Source organism: Lithobates pipiens, unplaced genomic scaffold, assembly GCF_037356315.1.
Source record: "Lithobates pipiens isolate NorthernLeopardFrog02 unplaced genomic scaffold, aLitPip1_a1.2 Scaffold_13, whole genome shotgun sequence".
NCBI classification, from domain to species: domain Eukaryota; kingdom Metazoa; phylum Chordata; class Amphibia; order Anura; family Ranidae; genus Lithobates; species Lithobates pipiens.
Window position 1 is genome coordinate 387,448,855 of NW_027507718.1, and position 18,431 is coordinate 387,467,285.

Genomic DNA, 18,431 nt, shown 5'->3' on the forward strand with positions numbered 1-18,431 from the left:
TCCCCCGCGAAAGGTGCCGATTGTGGCACCGGAGGGGGGGAGGGATCAGATTAGCGGAACTTCCCCTTTAGGGTGGAGGACCGCATTATTCTTTAACGGGAAAGCCACATGTGTGCTGCTAATATAGAGTACAAATTACTGTTTCAAACAGAACACATGTTATTTTGAGTAAGGGGTGATGACTTACTGACAACCATTTTCTATGAGTTACAATAACAGGGTGATGGTAATGTTAATAAGTTGCAAAAATGTTAATAAGTTGCAAAAATTGGATGTAGTAGTAAATTTTTTTCCCAAACATAATAGACCCAGAACCTGTTGAAAAGAATGTCTTTATTCTATTTTAATTTGCATGTTTATAACACGAGCCTTACACACAGAGGAGGAAGTCATGCAAGGAGCAGAAACAACAGTAATGTAAGTGCAACTGGCCAAATACTATGAATTAATGGTATCTAGTGATGGACGAACTTCCGACGGGACGTTTCGCGAACGCGAAACGCGAACGGACACAAACGTTCGCGAAAACGACCGTTCGCCGCGGGCTCCATTGACTTCAATGGGAGGCGAATTTCGCAAACCTTTAGGTCGAATTTGCGGCCACGGGGTAATTATTAGGGGGTAGCACGTAGTCCCACCACCTGGACAATAGCATAATACATGTATGAGGTGAATTTGGGATCGATAACTACAAGCATTTTTTTTTTATTTGGGAAATTGTTCTGACAATTCAGGACTATGGAGCTAATGAAGGCAATGGAGGAGAGGGAAGGTCAGGGACCAGGGTAGGCAAACAAGAGGGTGCAGGAGATACAGAGCACTGACAGCAGCACCGTAATACAGAGCACTGACATCAGCACCGTGACATACAGCGCTGACAGCAGCTCCGTGACATACAGCGCTGACAGCAGCTCCGTGACATACAGCGCTGACAGCAGCTCCGTGACATACAGCGCTGACAGCAGCTCCGTGACATACAGCGCTGACAGCAGCTCCGTGACATACAGCGCTGACAGCAGCACCGTGACATACAGCGCTGACAGCAGCTCCGTGACATACAGCGCTGACAGCAGCTCCGTGACATACAGCGCTGACAGCAGCTCCGTGACATACAGCACTGACAGCAGCTCCGTGACATACAGCGCTGACAGCAGCTCCGTGACATACAGCGCTGACAGCAGCACCGTGACATACAGCGCTGACAGCAGCTCCGTGACATACAGCGCTGACAGCAGCTCCGTGACATACAGCGCTGACAGCAGCTCCGTGACATACAGCGCTGACAGCAGCTCCGTGACATACAGCGCTGACAGCAGCTCCGTGACATACAGCGCTGACAGCAGCTCCGTGACATACAGCACTGACAGCAGCTCCGTGACATACAGCGCTGACAGCAGCTCCGTGACATACAGCGCTGACAGCAGCACCGTGACATACAGCGCTGACAGCAGCTCCGTGACATACAGCGCTGACAGCAGCTCCGTGACATACAGCGCTGACAGCAGCTCCGTGACATACAGCGCTGACAGCAGCTCCGTGACATACAGCGCTGACAGCAGCTCCGTGACATACAGCGCTGACAGCAGCTCCGTGACATACAGCGCTGACAGCAGCTCCGTGACATACAGCGCTGACAGCAGCTCCGTGACATACAGCGCTGACAGCAGCACCGTAAGCAGCCCCAGGAGGAAGTCAGCACAGCACAGGGATGGTGTGATCCCCTCATAATAAGAACCCCCAGGAGGAAGTCAGCACAGCACAGGGATGGTGGGAGCCCCTCATAATAAGAACACCCAGGAGGAAGTCAGCACAGCACAGGGATGGTGGGAACCCCTCATAATAAGCAGCCCCAGTAGAAATATGACACCGCTCAACCTCTTCAAAGAGGAGGGTAGGGGCATATAGTACGGTGTGCTTTTTTGGGTCAGGGAAGTGAGCCAAATGAATTAAGAAGGTCTGTGTGCTTGATTCCAAAAATTGTTTATAGACATATACATGGTCTACTGGTCACATGTGTTGAATTCCTCCGAGATCCATGCCTCATTCATTTTTAGAAATGTGAGGTAGTTAACACTGTCGTGAGCTAGGCGAGTACGCTTATCGGTCACAATCCCCCCTGCTGCGCTGAACGTCCTTTCGGACAGGACACTGGATGAGGGGCAAGCCAACAGTTCGATTGCAAATTGGGCAAGCTCTGGCCAGAGGTCAAGCCTGCCCACCCAGTAGTCTAGGGGTTCATCACTCCTCAGAGCGTCCACATCGGCCGTTAACCCAATGTAGTCGGACACCTGACGGTCTAGGCGTTCCCTGATGCTGGATCCGGATGACACCTGTCGATGGGTCGGCTGAAAGAATGACCTCATATCCGAAGTCACCAACACATCTTCAAACCGGCCTCTTCTTGCAGGCGCTGTTGGATTGGTACCCGCAAATCCTTCTCTGGGAGTGGGAATTGCTCCTCTGCCAGCGCACGCAAAAGCAGAATGCAGCATTTCTCGAAGCAAGGCCTGGAAGTGCTGCATTCTGACAGCCCTCTGCGACGGCGGTAACATTTCCGCCATTTTGTGTTTGTACCGGGGATCTAAGTACGTTGCCACCCAGTACTGGTCCTTGACCCTCATGCTTTTTATACGGGGGTCCCTATTAAAACACTGGAGCATGAAGGCCCCCATTTGCACTCAAGCGGAAGGTATGTGGTGGTGGTGGTGTTGTTGGTGGTAGTGTCTTTGGGGGTGCACATAGCAGAGAGTGAAGAAGAGGGTGCAGATCGAGAGGATGAGGAGGGTGCAGAAGAATAAGGCTGAGTGAGCCACTCAACCAAGTCTGGTGCGTCCTTTAAAGTAATTGAACGCACCTTCTGCAACTTCCCACTTTGGCTCAAGGCTGTTGCTCCTGCCCTACCCCTACCACCCCTGCGGAAGGGCCTGCCTCTTCCTCTGCCTGTCATTTTTTAAATCACCCTGTGACAAAACTCTTAGTCCCTATACCGCTGAAGGACTGCTGCAGTATAGGGCAGCGGTCAGCAGTAGTGCACGTCAACCCTATGTATTGTGGACCGATAGCGGTCCTTACAGAACAGCAGACTGTACTGCACTCAGGCCTATGTACCGTAGCACCCTATACCAAGTTACCAGTCCTTATAAAAACTTTTGTGGACCAAGCAGGTTGTGTGTTAGTGTTTAGCAGACTGTGCGTCAGTCCCTATACCGCTGAAGGACTGCTGCAGTATAGGGCAGCGGTCAGCAGTAGTGCACGGCAACCCTATGTATTGTGGACCGATAGCGGTCCTTACAGAACAGCAGACTGTAACGCACTCAGGCCTATGTACCGTAGCACCCTATACCAAGTTACCAGTCCTTATAAGAACTTTTGTGGACCAAGCAGGTTGTGTGTTAGTGATTAGCAGACTGTACGTCAGTCCCTATACCAATGAAGGACTGCTGCAGTATAGGGCAGCGGTCAGCAGTAGTGCACGGCAACCCTATGTATTGTGGACCGATAGCGGTCCTTACAGAACAGCAGACTGTACTGCACTCAGGCCTATGTACCGTAGCACCCTATACCAAGTTACCAGTCCTTATAAAAACTTTTGTGGACCAAGCAGGTTGTGTGTTAGTGTTTAGCAGACTGTGCGTCAGTCCCTATACCGCTGAAGGACTGCTGCAGTATAGGGCAGCGGTCAGCAGTAGTGCACGGCAACCCTATGTATTGTGGACCGATAGCGGTCCTTACAGAACAGCAGACTGTAACGCACTCAGGCCTATGTACCGTAGCACCCTATACCAAGTTACCAGTCCTTATAAGAACTTTTGTGGACCAAGCAGGTTGTGTATTAGTGTTTAGCAGACTGTGCGTCAGTCCCTATACCGCTGAAGGACTGCTGCAGTATAGGGCAGCGGTCAGCAGTAGTGCACGGCAACCCTATGTATTGTGGACCGATAGCAGTCCTTACAGAACAGCAGACTGTACTGCACTCAGGCCTATGTACCGTAGCACCCTATACCAAGTTACCAGTCCTTATAAAAACTTTTGTGGACCAAGCAGGTTGTGTGTTAGTGTTTAGCAGACTGTGCGTCAGTCCCTATACCGCTGAAGGACTGCTGCAGTATAGGGCAGCGGTCAGCAGTAGTGCACGGCAACCCTATGTATTGTGGACCGATAGCGGTCCTTACAGAACAGCAGACTGTAACGCACTCAGGCCTATGTACCGTAGCACCCTATACCAAGTTACCAGTCCTTATAAGAACTTTTGTGGACCAAGCAGGTTGTGTGTTAGTGATTAGCAGACTGTACGTCAGTCCCTATACCAATGAAGGACTGCTGCAGTATAGGGCAGCGGTCAGCAGTAGTGCACGGCAACCCTATGTATTGTGGACCGATAGCGGTCCTTACAGAACAGCAGACTGTACTGCACTCAGGCCTATGTACCGTAGCACCCTATACCAAGTTACCAGTCCTTATAAGAACTTTTGTGGACCAAGCAGGTTGTGTATTAGTGTTTAGCAGACTGTGCGTCAGTCCCTATACCGCTGAAGGACTGCTGCAGTATAGGGCAGCGGTCAGCAGTAGTGCACGGCAACCCTATGTATTGTGGACCGATAGCAGTCCTTACAGAACAGCAGACTGTACTGCACTCAGGCCTATGTACCGTAGCACCCTATACCAAGTTACCAGTCCTTATAAAAACTTTTGTGGACCAAGCAGGTTGTGTGTTAGTGTTTAGCAGACTGTGCGTCAGTCCCTATACCGCTGAAGGACTGCTGCAGTATAGGGCAGCGGTCAGCAGTAGTGCACGGCAACCCTATGTATTGTGGACCGATAGCGGTCCTTACAGAACAGCAGACTGTAACGCACTCAGGCCTATGTACCGTAGCACCCTATACCAAGTTACCAGTCCTTATAAGAACTTTTGTGGACCAAGCAGGTTGTGTGTTAGTGATTAGCAGACTGTACGTCAGTCCCTATACCAATGAAGGACTGCTGCAGTATAGGGCAGCGGTCAGCAGTAGTGCACGGCAACCCTATGTATTGTGGACCGATAGCGGTCCTTACAGAACAGCAGACTGTACTGCACTCAGGCCTATGTACCGTAGCACCCTATACCAAGTTACCAGTCCTTATAAAAACTTTTGTGGACCAAGCAGGTTGTGTGTTAGTGTTTAGCAGACTGTGCGTCAGTCCCTATACCGCTGAAGGACTGCTGCAGTATAGGGCAGCGGTCAGCAGTAGTGCACGGCAACCCTATGTATTGTGGACCGATAGCGGTCCTTACAGAACAGCAGACTGTAACGCACTCAGGCCTATGTACCGTAGCACCCTATACCAAGTTACCAGTCCTTATAAGAACTTTTGTGGACCAAGCAGGTTGTGTATTAGTGTTTAGCAGACTGTGCGTCAGTCCCTATACCGCTGAAGGACTGCTGCAGTATAGGGCAGCGGTCAGCAGTAGTGCACGGCAACCCTATGTATTGTGGACCGATAGCAGTCCTTACAGAACAGCAGACTGTACTGCACTCAGGCCTATGTACCGTAGCACCCTATACCAAGTTACCAGTCCTTATAAAAACTTTTGTGGACCAAGCAGGTTGTGTGTTAGTGTTTAGCAGACTGTGCGTCAGTCCCTATACCGCTGAAGGACTGCTGCAGTATAGGGCAGCGGTCAGCAGTAGTGCACGTCAACCCTATGTATTGTGGACCGATAGCGGTCCTTACAGAACAGCAGACTGTAACGCACTCAGGCCTATGTACCGTAGCACCCTATACCAAGTTACCAGTCCTTATAAGAACTTTTGTGGACCAAGCAGGTTGTGTATTAGTGTTTAGCAGACTGTGCGTCAGTCCCTATACCGCTGAAGGACTGCTGCAGTATAGGGCAGCGGTCAGCAGTAGTGCACGGCAACCCTATGTATTGTGGACCGATAGCGGTCCTTACAGAACAGCAGACTGTACCGCACCCAAGCCTATGTACCGTAGCACCCTAGACAGACCAAGTTACCAGTCCTGATAAAGAGCTTTGTGGAACAAGTGAGTTGTGAATGATTAGCAGACTGCAGCAGAAGGGCAGCAGTCAAGTATAATATTCTTTCTATATTTGGAAGAAAGAATATTATACGTGTACAAGCCTATTACCGTACCACTGATACCAGTCCTGAAAAGAACCTTTGTGGAACTAATAGTAACAGCAAGTCTTTAAAATTATCCTCACTGCCTGACACACTGCTTCCTGCCTGTCCCTATACAAATTGGCAAAAAAGAGTAGGCTGGAACGATTAGCTGGAATAGCTCTTTTGTGGACCTGATAGTAACAGCTAATGATGATGATGATGATGATGATGAAGAAAGACTAATCTGGCTGAGCTGTCCCTAAAATAGCAGCATACAGCGCTCTGTCCCTTTATCTAAACTGACAAAAGAAACTCAGGCTGCTGACCTAACACCTATACCAGTCCTGAAAAGAACTTTTGTGTACCAAATAGCTAGCGTTTTCTCTGTCCCTACTCCACACAGGATCCTTTCCCTACAGTGACAGAAGAAAGAATGTAAAATGGCCACCGGATCGGGTGTATTTATAGGTTAGGGGGAATGTCCAAGTGTCCATGAGCTGTCATGTCTCAATTGGTTGTCCTGTAACACATGATAAACGTGTCACGAAAGGTTAAAGTTCTTGTATACATTAAACACGTAAGTCCGCCGGGGCGAACGACGGAAAAAGGCGTTCGAACCCGCGGACGGCGAAAGTCGGAAATTCGCCGCGAAACGACCGCCGGGCGAAACGTTCGTCCATCACTAATGGTATCATGCAGATAAATGGCACTAGTTTTTAAGGCACAAATCTCTTGACTTTGTGGGAACTTCACGTGTGGTACCAAAACAGAACTGCCATGACTGAGTGGTCAACAAGTCAAACATGTCAGTACACACTAGAACTGCACGATTCTGGCCAAAATGAAAATCATGATTTTTTTTGCTTAGAATGAAAAGATCACAATTCTCTTACGATTCTTGCGACTTAAAATCTTTCACATTATACAAAAAAAATTGGGCTGACTTTACTGGTTAGTGTGTTTTTTTTTAAATTTTTTATTAAAGTATTTTTTTCCAAAAAAATTGCATTTCAAAGACTACTGCGCAAATACAGTGTGACATAAAATATTGCATTCTCTAGGGCAGTGATTCTCAACTAGGGTTCCTCCAGAGATTGCTAGGGTTTCCTTCAGCACTGTGCAATTTCTGCCTTTCAGATAAGTTCCCACAGACATCATTGATCTTTTTAGCTATCTGTAAGGAGGTAATTCTTCCCAATCACCACAAGTGTAAGGACCATTCTTCCCACTGATGATATCACACTATTGTATCATGAGTTGTAGATCTCTAATTTTTAGCAGGGGTTCACCGAGACCAGAGAACTATTTCAAGGGTTCCTCTGTGTTGAAAAGGTTAAGAAAGGCTGCTCTAGGGTATCTACTAATATATGTATATATATATATATATATATATATATATATATATATATATAATGTTTGGGTCTTCTAAGTAATTTGCAAGCAAAAAAAATAATATTTTTAACTTGAAACCAACAAATGTCAGAAAACTGTTTAGTGGTTAAACTTTCTTGATTTACACATTGACAAATTGTTACAATGTTTACACTTAATTCCACTGCTAAAGAATTTTGTGATTCTTGGCCGACTGCTGGGATTTTCTCTTCCTTTCTTTTGACGGCTGTGGCTTCAGAAGAGCAGGGAGAATTCTTTGCATAGACAGAATCATCAAACACTTTTGTCAAGATCTCAATGGGGAAAAAAATCGCAATAACGATTCTTGGCGAATAATCGTGCAGCTCTAGTACACACTGATCATTTTTCCAGAAGCTATGTTTCTTGCAGGTCACCAGTATCAGGTCAAGTATCCATGAGTACTGAAATAGGTGCATACTTATTAAAATATATCTAAACTCTGTCTGAATACTGTAAATGTTGCTGAAACCAGACAAAAGTGATCATATCAAACCACCTCCAGTGGTTTACTAATGCTTGGCTCACATAGATACTAATATTAATGTGAACTGATAAGTCAGAAATTTTTTATACAAAATACCAGTATGCACTTCTATGTAATAGGTTTACTAGGGCAAGAGAAACAAAGAAAGGCAAGCAGTGGCAAGCATTTCTCCAACAGCTTTAGAGCTACAGGTTACCCGGGCTGGTTAATTATATGGTTGTCCTTTATATGGATGCTTATCAAATGACCGTTATACAGTGTTTGACAGAGGTGTGCTAGAGTTAGAACGGTTATCTTTCTTACATTGGTGCTCTAAAAATGATTTGTAGTTGATGCGGCCGTCCATATTCTGGTCGTATTTAGACATGATGTGATAAACCTCATCTTCATCAAGAACAAAGTTGCAGAGCTTCAGCACAGATCTAAACTCAGGTAGAGATAAGTAGCCACTGTTGTCTGTGTCCAGCTTCTTAAAGGCTCTGCGTAGTGTCTTCCATTCCCCTTGCAGCTGTATATTAGAAGAAATGGCTGTTTAAATCCCCCATTTAAATTTAGTAATCCTGTGTTCCTGGAAGCACATTACTATTTGTATTTTTATGGAACCAGATACACAGGACAAAAGCTATTCCATGAGTTGTTTTCAGCATTGACTATGAGCAGATCACTACAGGGTCTTGTGTAAGGTAAAGCTTCATAAACATATACACTGTACCCACAATACATTTTCTTTTCTTCTTTAATTGTTAAACCAGAGGGAGTAAACCAGGCGCTTGGTATTCTCAGCTCTTTGAATAAGGGGAGTGACAGCAATAAATGCATGTTGCAGTACTTTTCAGGACACACTATTTGTCATTTTCTGCATGGTTAGTCATGCAGATAATATAGGCGGGTGTCCAATGCAAATTGGTAAGACCTCATATTTGTCCTCTGTGTATGTCCTTTTATTTATACAATACCTCGGCTAATCTGTCATTATGGAGGGACGCCTGTTCTCAATCTCCAGCAGGTAGCATACATTGCTTTTACTGATGTAGTGGGTGTCCATTTCAAGCATGTCACAGAGGGCAGTAATTATGCACATTTACAAAGCTGTGTCTGGACCAAAAGCTAGATTAGAAATATCTGCTTGAGAACTGTTAGATGGAGAGGTTTAAATTTATAACAAGAACATGTACACCATCACTACTTACTGTTAAATATACATATCTATAAACTGGGATTATACTCGAATGACTATACCTATTAATATGCATTCTGGATTTTTTTGGTAGAAAAAAAAAGAGAAATTAATGTTGGTGTTCACCGATTGCTTTAAAATCAATTATGTTCACATGTGCTTAAGTGTCCTCAGATCCTGACAAATATACTATTGTGTCTGAGCTCAAGTGGACAAGACAATACATTTAACTTTAAAGTTCCAAGTCTTTAGCAGAAGTAGTGTTCTGGAATAAAAGTTAATAAGTAGAGCAGGTGACAGATAAAAGCAACAGATAACTTGAAACTAGGAGCAAATCCAAGGAAGTGTAATGCCCTGTACACACGGCTGGAATTTCCAATGGAAAATGTGCGATCGGATCGTGTTGTCGGAAAATCCGATCGTATGTGGGCTCCATCTGACTTTTTCCATCGGAATTTCCGACACACAAAGTTTGAGAGCAGGATCTAAAATTTTCCGACAACAAAATCCGATTGCATAAATTCCGATCGTGTGTAGACAATTCCCACGGACAAAGTGCCACGCATGCTCAGAATAAATTAAGAGACCACAGGTATTGGCTACTGGCCTGTTTATAGTCCGGATGTATGTGTTTGACATCACCTCGTTAAGAACGATCTGATTTTCTGACAATTTTGTCCGACCGTGTGTATGCAAGACAAGTTTGGTGCAAAATCCGTCGGAGAAAATCCGATGGATTTTGTTGTCGGAATGTCTGACCGTGTGTACAGGGCATAAGGCCAGCCATACATGGGTCAAGTTCCAAAAGAATTTTCCTTTGAAAATCGTAACTACTAATTTTTTTCGTTTGAATTTCGCACCATTAGTGGGCTGTAGCAACAGACAATTTTTGGTGCGGACATCAACTATTGAGTGATTGGGCATGTTGGAAATTTTTTGAAAAACAAACTAATTTCTAATCAATGATGGAAGAATCGTGTGAGAAATATAATTGAAAAAGAAATGCGCATGAGCTGTGACCCAGAAAGAAAAGAAGATTCCCAGCCACGAAAATTCTTTTCTGTAGCAACATGAGGTGAAAAAGAAGAATTGGTTGATCGAATTTCAAAATCAATGGTGACACCATCGGATGATGCACAAAAGTTCTGCTTTTCTCAAGAAAATTTGTACAGAATTTGACCCATATATGGCCTGCATAAGCAGTCTATAAAATGTGATGCCATATCTAGCTATACAGCTCAGATTTCATAAAAGTTTGCTAAACCAAGGTGAAATTTTCCCACAGTTAAAGCACCCCCCACACAGTTAGCAAGCACTCCCTAGGGCAGTGATGGGGAACCTTGGCACCCCAGATGTTTTGGAACTACATTTCCCATGATGCTCCACTACACTGGAGAGTGCATGAGCATCATGGGAAATGTAGTTCCAAAACATCTGGAGTGCCAAGGTTCGCCATCACTGCCCTAGGGACACATTTAAGCCTTTGATCGCCCATGATGTTAACCCCTTCCCTGCCAGTGTCAATAGTATAATGACAGTGCACATTTTTTAGCACTGATCACTGTATTGTTATCACTGGTCCTCAATAAAATGTCAACGAGCCAGATTTGTCTGCTGCAATGTTGTAGTAAAGAAGATAAATAAATAAAAATTGCATAAAAATAGCCCATAGTTTTTAGACGCTATAACTTTTGTGCAAATCAATATATGCTTATTGGGATTGTTTTTACCAAAAACATGTAGCAGGTACCAGGGGCGGATTAACAACTCATGGGGCCCCCGGGCAATAGGAGATTATGGGGCCCCCAGGCAATCAGAGATCATGGGGCCATATAGTATACACACACACACACAGTATACAATCACACAGTATACACAGACATGTTTCTATTGGCTGAGAAGGTACTGGAGAGGTGGGGCAGCTATAATCTCAGGATTTTTAGACCAAAAGAATGTCGGTAAGGGACATTTCAGAGACAGATGTAAAAAAAAAAACACAGATTTTTACATACTGTCCCTGGTTTTACTGAGGCTGGCAACCCTGATGGGGCCCGAGGCATTGCCCAAGTGGCCGAATGGTCAGTCTGCCCCTGGCAGGTACATATTGGCCTAAATTTATGAAGAAATTTGTTTTTTTTTACATTTATTGGATGTGTTTTACAGCAGAAAATAAAAAATATTGTTGTTTTTTTTTTTTCAAAATTGTCAGTCTTTTTATGTTTATATCGCACAAAATATATAACGCAGAGGTGATCAAATACCACCAAAATGAAGCTCTATTTGTGGGAAAAAAAGGACATCAATTTTATTTGGTCCAGCGTTGCAGGACCACACAATTATCAGTTAAGTAACGCAGTGCCATATCGTAAAAAATGGCCTGGTCATGAAGGGAGTAAACCTTCCAAAGCTGAAGTGGTTTAACCACTTAAAGTGGAGGGCCACCCTGAAAACAAAAAAAATATTAAAAATTACAAAAAAATATAAAAAAAAAAATGAAAAAAAAATTTTTTTTTTTACTTACCAGAAATGCCTGTTGCTAGGCACTTTCTCCTAATCTTCCTCTTCCTCCTCCGTGGAGATCTTCTGTCTTCTGTCTTCGTCGTGGCGTCTTCTGGGTAATGAGTCGCGCTGTGTTCTGGGAACTGTGTGTTCCAGAACACAGCGCGTCCCATTCAGAAAGCGCTGCGGGACTCGCGCATGCGCAGTAGCTGCGGGACTCGCGCATGCGCAGTAGGAAACGGGCAGTGAAGCTGTAAGACTCCACTGCCTGTTTCCCTTACAAGGAATGGCAGCACCGGGACCCGAGAGCCGAGGGACGTGTCGGCCTCGGGCGGCCGACATCGCGGGCACCCTGGACAGGTGAGTGTGTTGATTAAGTCAGCAGCTGCAGTGTTTGCAGCTGCTGACTTTTTTTTTTTTTTTTGTATAACCGGCCCTCCTCTTTAAGCCCCGGACCAATTGTCAGCCTAAGGACCAGAGGTCTTTTTACAATTTCGCACTGCACTGTTTTAACTGGTAATTTCGCGGTCATGCAATGTTGTACCCAAACGAAATTTGCATCCTTTTCTTCCCACAAATAGAGCTTTCTTTTCATAGTATTTGATTGCCTCTGCGATTTTTATTTTTTACGATATAAAAGGAAAAAGACTGAAAATTTAGAAAAAAAATGATATTTTCTAAGAAAAATCGAATAAACTCAATTTTAGTCATACATTTAGGCCAAAATGTATTCAGCCACATGTCTTTAGTAAAAAAAATGTCAATAAGCTTATATTAATTGGTTTGCGCAAAAGTTATAGCATCTAAAAAGTAGAGTACATTTTCTGGAATTTACACAGCTTTTAATTTATGACTGCCTATCTCATTTCTTGAGGTGCTAAAATGGCAGGGCAGTACAAACCCCCCCCAAATGACCCCATTTTGAAAAGTAGACACCCCAAGGAAATTGCTGAGGGGCATGTTGAACCCATTGAATATTTTTTTTTGTCCCAAGTAATTGAATAATGACAAAAAAAAAAGTTTACAAAAAGTTGTCACTAAATGATATATTGCTCACACATGTCATAGTTATATGTGGAATTGCACCCCAAAATATTATCTGCTGCTTCTCCTGAGTACGGGGATACCACATATGGGGGACTTTTTGGGAGTCTAGCCGCGTACGGCACCCCGAAAACCAATCAGTGCCTTCAGGATTGAAATATAAAACGCTACCAAAAAAAACTGTTAGCGATCGCAGGGATCAAGCCTGACTCTGCGAACGCTGCAGTTATGTGTTTAGTGTTTTGTAAGTGACAGTTATCGATCGATACTGCACTTGGGTGGGCTGGGCAGAGGGGCAAAACGCAGGTGCTAGCAGGTATCTGGGCTGATCCCGCTAACAATGTGTTTTTTTGGAACCCTAAACTGCTGGGGACGCTAGTATAGATCTGATCAGATCAGATATTGATCTTTTCAGATACTATACCACTACGGCAGGTGTATGCTTTGTGCGTGGGTGTTAGCGGTACTGGCACTAACCTAGCGCGACGGGGCGACGCAGACCCTATCTGACCCTAAAACCTAATTGATATCACCCGCCGGGTGATCAGGGGGTTAAACCTTTATTGGGTAATAAATGGTGGGTGCCCTGATGCTATAAAAAGCACACTAACTAACCAGAGTCACCCGTAACACTTATACGGTGATCACTGGTGAAAGGGTTAACTAGGGGCAATCAGAGGGTTAAAACCTTTATTAGGTAGTATATGGGGGTCCCTGACGCTATATAAAAACCTGACGGGGAACCTAAATAACTAAATAACTAACTGGATATCCAGCGTCACCAGTGACACTTATATGGTGATCGCTGGTGAAAGGGTTAGCTCTAGGGGCAATCGGTGGGTTAAAATCTTTATTAGGTAGTATATGGGAGTACCTAACACTATAAAAACCTGGCAGGAAACTAAAAAAATTACTAGCTACCTAGCGGCACCAGTGACACTAATGCAGCAAACAGAAAAACTATTGCTTAGTGACACTGGCAAAAGGGGGTGAAAGGGTTACCTGGGGCCAATCAGGGGGTTAAAACCTTTATTAGGTAGTATATGGGGGTCCCTGACGCTATATATATAAAAACCTGACAGGAACCTAAATAACTAACCAGTGTCACCAGTGACACTTATACGGTGATCGCTGGTGAAAGGGTTAACTCTAGGGGCAATCAGGGGGTTAAAACCTTTATTGGGTAGTATATGGGGGTACCTAATGCTATAAAAACCTGGCGGTGAACCTAAAAAAATAACTAGCTACCTAGCGGCACCAGTGACACCAATGCAGCGATCAGAAAAACGATTGCTTAGTGACACTGGCAAAAGGGGGTGAAAGGGTTAACTCTAGGGGCAATCAGGGGGTTAAACCTTTATTGGGGGGGTAGGGGGCTACCCTGGACCTAACACTAACTGCCCTGACAGTTTTTACAGTTACAACTGACGCTAAATGCAGTGATCAGTAAATAAGTCATCACTGCAATCAGTGACACTGTGACTGGGGGGGGGGGGGGTTCAGGGGGGTGATCTGGGGGTGACAGTGTGCCTATGTGTACCTACATGTCAGTGTAGTGTTGGTGCACACTTACTATGTCTTCTCTCCTCACCGTCCGGTCAAAAAGACCGCCCGAGGAGAGTGACATCACTTCCTCCTGCCTGTGTTTACACTACACAGGCAGGGGAAGCTTCTCATTCGCCAGGAGCAATCGAGAGGGGATGAAACCAACGGCCATCCCCTCATCCCGGATCGCTCCTGAAGCGAAATGGACTGCCGCAGCCAGCGGGAGGGGGTACGATCGGACCCCCCACCCACTGGAAGGCAGGCACGTATGGGTATGTGCTTGTGCCTGTCCGTGCCATTCTGCCGACGTATTATTACATGCGGTGGTCCTTAAGTGGTTAATACTGTGGTACAGTATCTAATGTGAGATGATTCACTCTGTGAATCACTCTCAGAATCGCTTAAAGCCCATTTGAATTTCAGCGTTCTTGTGCTTTGCGGTAATGTTCATAATCAATTTGCGTTAATGTTATATTCTGGAACTAGGCCCAACACTCCACTCTTGACACTGAAACTGTTATGTACCGCAAGAAGTGAAAACCTATAGGAAAGTACATCTGAGGACAAACACACCTGGCAGTATAGTAAGGTGGATAGTAGAGTCAATTTACATTATGCACTAATTACATATGCTTTAGACATAATTATATCTTTGCTAACATATGCTTTAGCCACATGCTGACACTTATCGAACAACTGTGCAAGACTTGAAGATAATGAGCCTTCCCTTCAACTTACATTTTATAGTTACAATCTACTATTTGATTTACACAACACTTTGAATGTTTTGAGAGTTCCCTGGTCACACTGTTTATTTGGTGTATTTTCTTCTACCAAACTCTGAACCTTCCAAAACAGGTATAAGAATTTTGAAATGTTGTCACTTTAAATGCTATTGATTGCACCAAAACCTATTAAAGACCCCCCCCCCCCCCAAAAAAGGAGCCAAATACTTATGCAGTGAATACATTTCAACATTGAAAATAAAAGATTGTACTTTTGTTACAACTAGACACTGTGACTATTTTCAGTGATAGAAGATAATAATGAAACAAATTTTTATTCCAGGTTGTAACTCTCCAAAATGTGGAAAAATCCCCCACCTGCCCCTGCCCCCTCTTTAGGAGTAGACAATTGCTGGACAGGAGGGATTCCCCTGTCAGCACGGTCTGTGTTGTTTGGAGAATCATGCAAATGTCTTTCCTGCAACTCATGTATGCAGGAAAGTAATTTTCACAGTGTATGGCCTGCCTAAAGGTGTCTTCGTTCAATACCTTAAACCTTTATGATTTTCAGCAATTACAGTGGGCGGAAATAATTATTTGATCCGTGCAGATTTTGTAAGTTTGCCCACATACAAAGAAATGAAGGGTCTATAATTTTGATCATAGGCGTATTTTAAATGATAGAGACAGAGTATCAATAAAAAGCCAGACAAAACAAATGATACAAATGTTATAAACTGACTTGCAATTCAGTGAGTAAAATAAGTATTTAATCCCCAACCAACAATAATTCTGGCTCCCACAGACTAGCTATCATATGTGCTCATGTGGTACACAGATTAGTCCTGTCAATTTAAGAAAGGTGCTCCTAACGACAACTCATTATGTGTATAAAAGACACCTGAACACAGAATCTTTCTTCCATTCAGACCTCTCCAACATGGGTAAGACCAAAGAGCTGTCAAAGGACATCAGGGAAAAGACTGCAGACCTGCACAAAGACTGAAATGGGCTACAAGACTACCAGCAAGAAACTTGGTGAGAAGGAAACAACTGTTGGAGAGATTATTTGCAAATGGAAGAAATACAAAATAACCATCAATTGTCCTCAGTCTGGAGCTCCATGCAAGATTTTACCTCATGGGGTAAGGATGATCATAAGAAAAGTGAGGGATCAGCCCAGAACTACATGGAAGGAGCTTGTGAATGATCTCAAGGCAGTTGGGACCAAACAAACCATTGGTAACACAAGATGCCGCCATGTATTAAAAACTGGCAGCATCCGCAAGGTCCCCCTCCTCAAGAAGGCACATGTATAGGCCCATCTGAAGTTTGCCAATGAACATTTTTCTGCTAAAGGTACAGACCGACTTTGACGGATTGAGGGGCCAATGGACTGGGCCATGTATTGTAAAATCTTGAATAAGAACATTCTTCCCTCAGCCAGAACACGGAAGATGGGTCGTGGATGAGTCTTATAGCATGACAATGACCCAAAACATACCAACGAGGCAACAAAGGAGTGGCTCAAGAAGAAGAACATTAAGGCCATGGAGTGGTCTAGCCAGTCTCCAGGCCTTAATCCTATAGAAAATTTATGGAGGGAGTTGAAACTTCAAGTTGCCAAGCGACAGCCAAGAAACCTTAAACCCCCCATACACACTATCAGTTTTTCTGCTGAGTTTTTCCTTCAGGTTTACCAAAACCATATAGTGCAAGGGCCTGCCTGATGGCATACAAATTGAAACTCCTAAGGTTTGACCTCATATTATATGGTTTTGGTAAATTTGAAGGAAAAACTCAGCAGAAAAACTGATAAAAAAAAATGATGAATGATGAAAAACTGTGTGCATGGGGCTTAAGGATTTAGAGAAGATCTGAAAAGAAGAGTAGACCAAAATCCCTCCTGATGTATGCAAACCTGGTAACCAACCACAAGACAGGTCTTACCTTTGTGCTTGCCAACAAGGGCTTCTCCACCAAGTACTAAGTTATGTTTTGCTTGGGAATCAAATACTTATTTTACTCACTGAACTGCAACTCAATAGATAACATTTGTATCATGTTTTTTCTGGATTTTTAGTTGATATTCTGCCTCTATCATTTAAAATGCACCTATGATAAAAATTATAGATCATTCATTTCTGTGTAAGTGGGAACACTTACAAAATCTGCAGGGGATCAAATAATTATTTTTCCCACTGTATGTCCTTTAATCACATTAACAAAAAAATAAAGGTGGTCTTCTGGGTGTCATACATTCTTTGGAATATGTTTACTGTACAGTATTTTATTTCTAATAACTTAAATGGAAGAACACTACTTGATTATGATCATAAATTCTGAACAATTTAATTACATATATAAGGGGAAAGGTATATTTGAAAGTAGGCATTAAACGAAGAATAGCTATAAAATATAGAGACAAAATATACACACACAGAGAACATGTGAACAATCTTACCTTCTTACGCATCCTTGATGTCAGTGTGCCCAGACCATTAGGACGGGATTCAGATGGATTATCTTCTTCCCGTGAACTCTGCATAACTGCCTCCATGTTAGTTTTAGCTTTTAAAGCTTGTCGTCGAGGCACAAACGGTTGCAGGAAATCAATGTAGCATACCCTTACATAAACAAAAAAAAACACAAACCAACTTAATCCATGCAAATAAATATAAATGTTTATTTAGGGTTTGACATTTAATAACAGGTCTTTTGTAGGAAGAATGTCTATCACCATTATTTTAATAGAGGGACAGAAAAGGAAGTCATCTTTGGTATACCAGGGCAAAGGTCTCAGTAAGCGGCCTGCAAGACGGTACTTGATCTATAAGTAAATGAGTGGTGCAAAGGATTTCTTGTTATCCAGAAGGTGGTACCATCTTTAGTTTATGAACAGTGATAAAAATCACAAATCAGGCAAAATGAGAAACTGCAATTTTTTGACCCATGTGAGTAAAAGCATGTGGATTTGTTCAGTCTGTGTAAGTGGTGTATCATCCATGTGTGCAAAATGTTCACTACACACAGTTCCCAGGGGGGGGCACTGTGCCCTGACTCACCCTGCACACATAAATGATATAACCGGGGGATGTCAGGGATGATCAGTGCAGCAGTGGGGGCCCAGGGTACCACATTAAAGGTGGGGGGAGGGGGGCCACTGCTGACAGGAGAAGTGACAGCAGTACAATTGCTCCTGTGGCCAGGCCGGCACACTTGGAGGGATGATGGGGAAGCCAGTTCAGTGACAGCTCAGATAAGTACAGTAAGGAAAAAGCGTCAACAAAGTAACACTTTCACCACTGGCTTCCTCTGCTGGGCTCTGCTATAGAGGAGTCATAAGTCAAAAGCCTGGCAAAGGCGTGAGTAGAGGAAGTTTTCTTTTGCTTTCGGGAGATGGTCTGAGCTATCACTGCACTGTCATCCCCGGCATACGT

At 43.9% G+C, this 18,431-nt stretch overlaps 1 protein-coding gene across 1 annotated transcript in view; it reads right to left on the reverse strand.

The window, feature by feature from the left end:
• Nucleotides 1-6,623: 6,623 nt before the first annotated feature.
• The window catches only part of LOC143975198 (EF-hand calcium-binding domain-containing protein 6-like), a 159,004-nt gene continuing 147,196 nt past the window's right edge, over nucleotides 6,624-18,431 (reverse strand). Inside the window, exons 18-19 of the mRNA XM_077477308.1 lie at nucleotides 17,456-17,618; nucleotides 6,624-8,509 (exon numbers count right to left, since the gene is read on the reverse strand). Of these exons, the coding sequence (XP_077333434.1) occupies nucleotides 8,252-8,509; nucleotides 17,456-17,618 (421 nt within the window). The 3' untranslated portion in view covers nucleotides 6,624-8,251. The remainder of the gene's footprint in view (nucleotides 8,510-17,455; nucleotides 17,619-18,431) is intronic.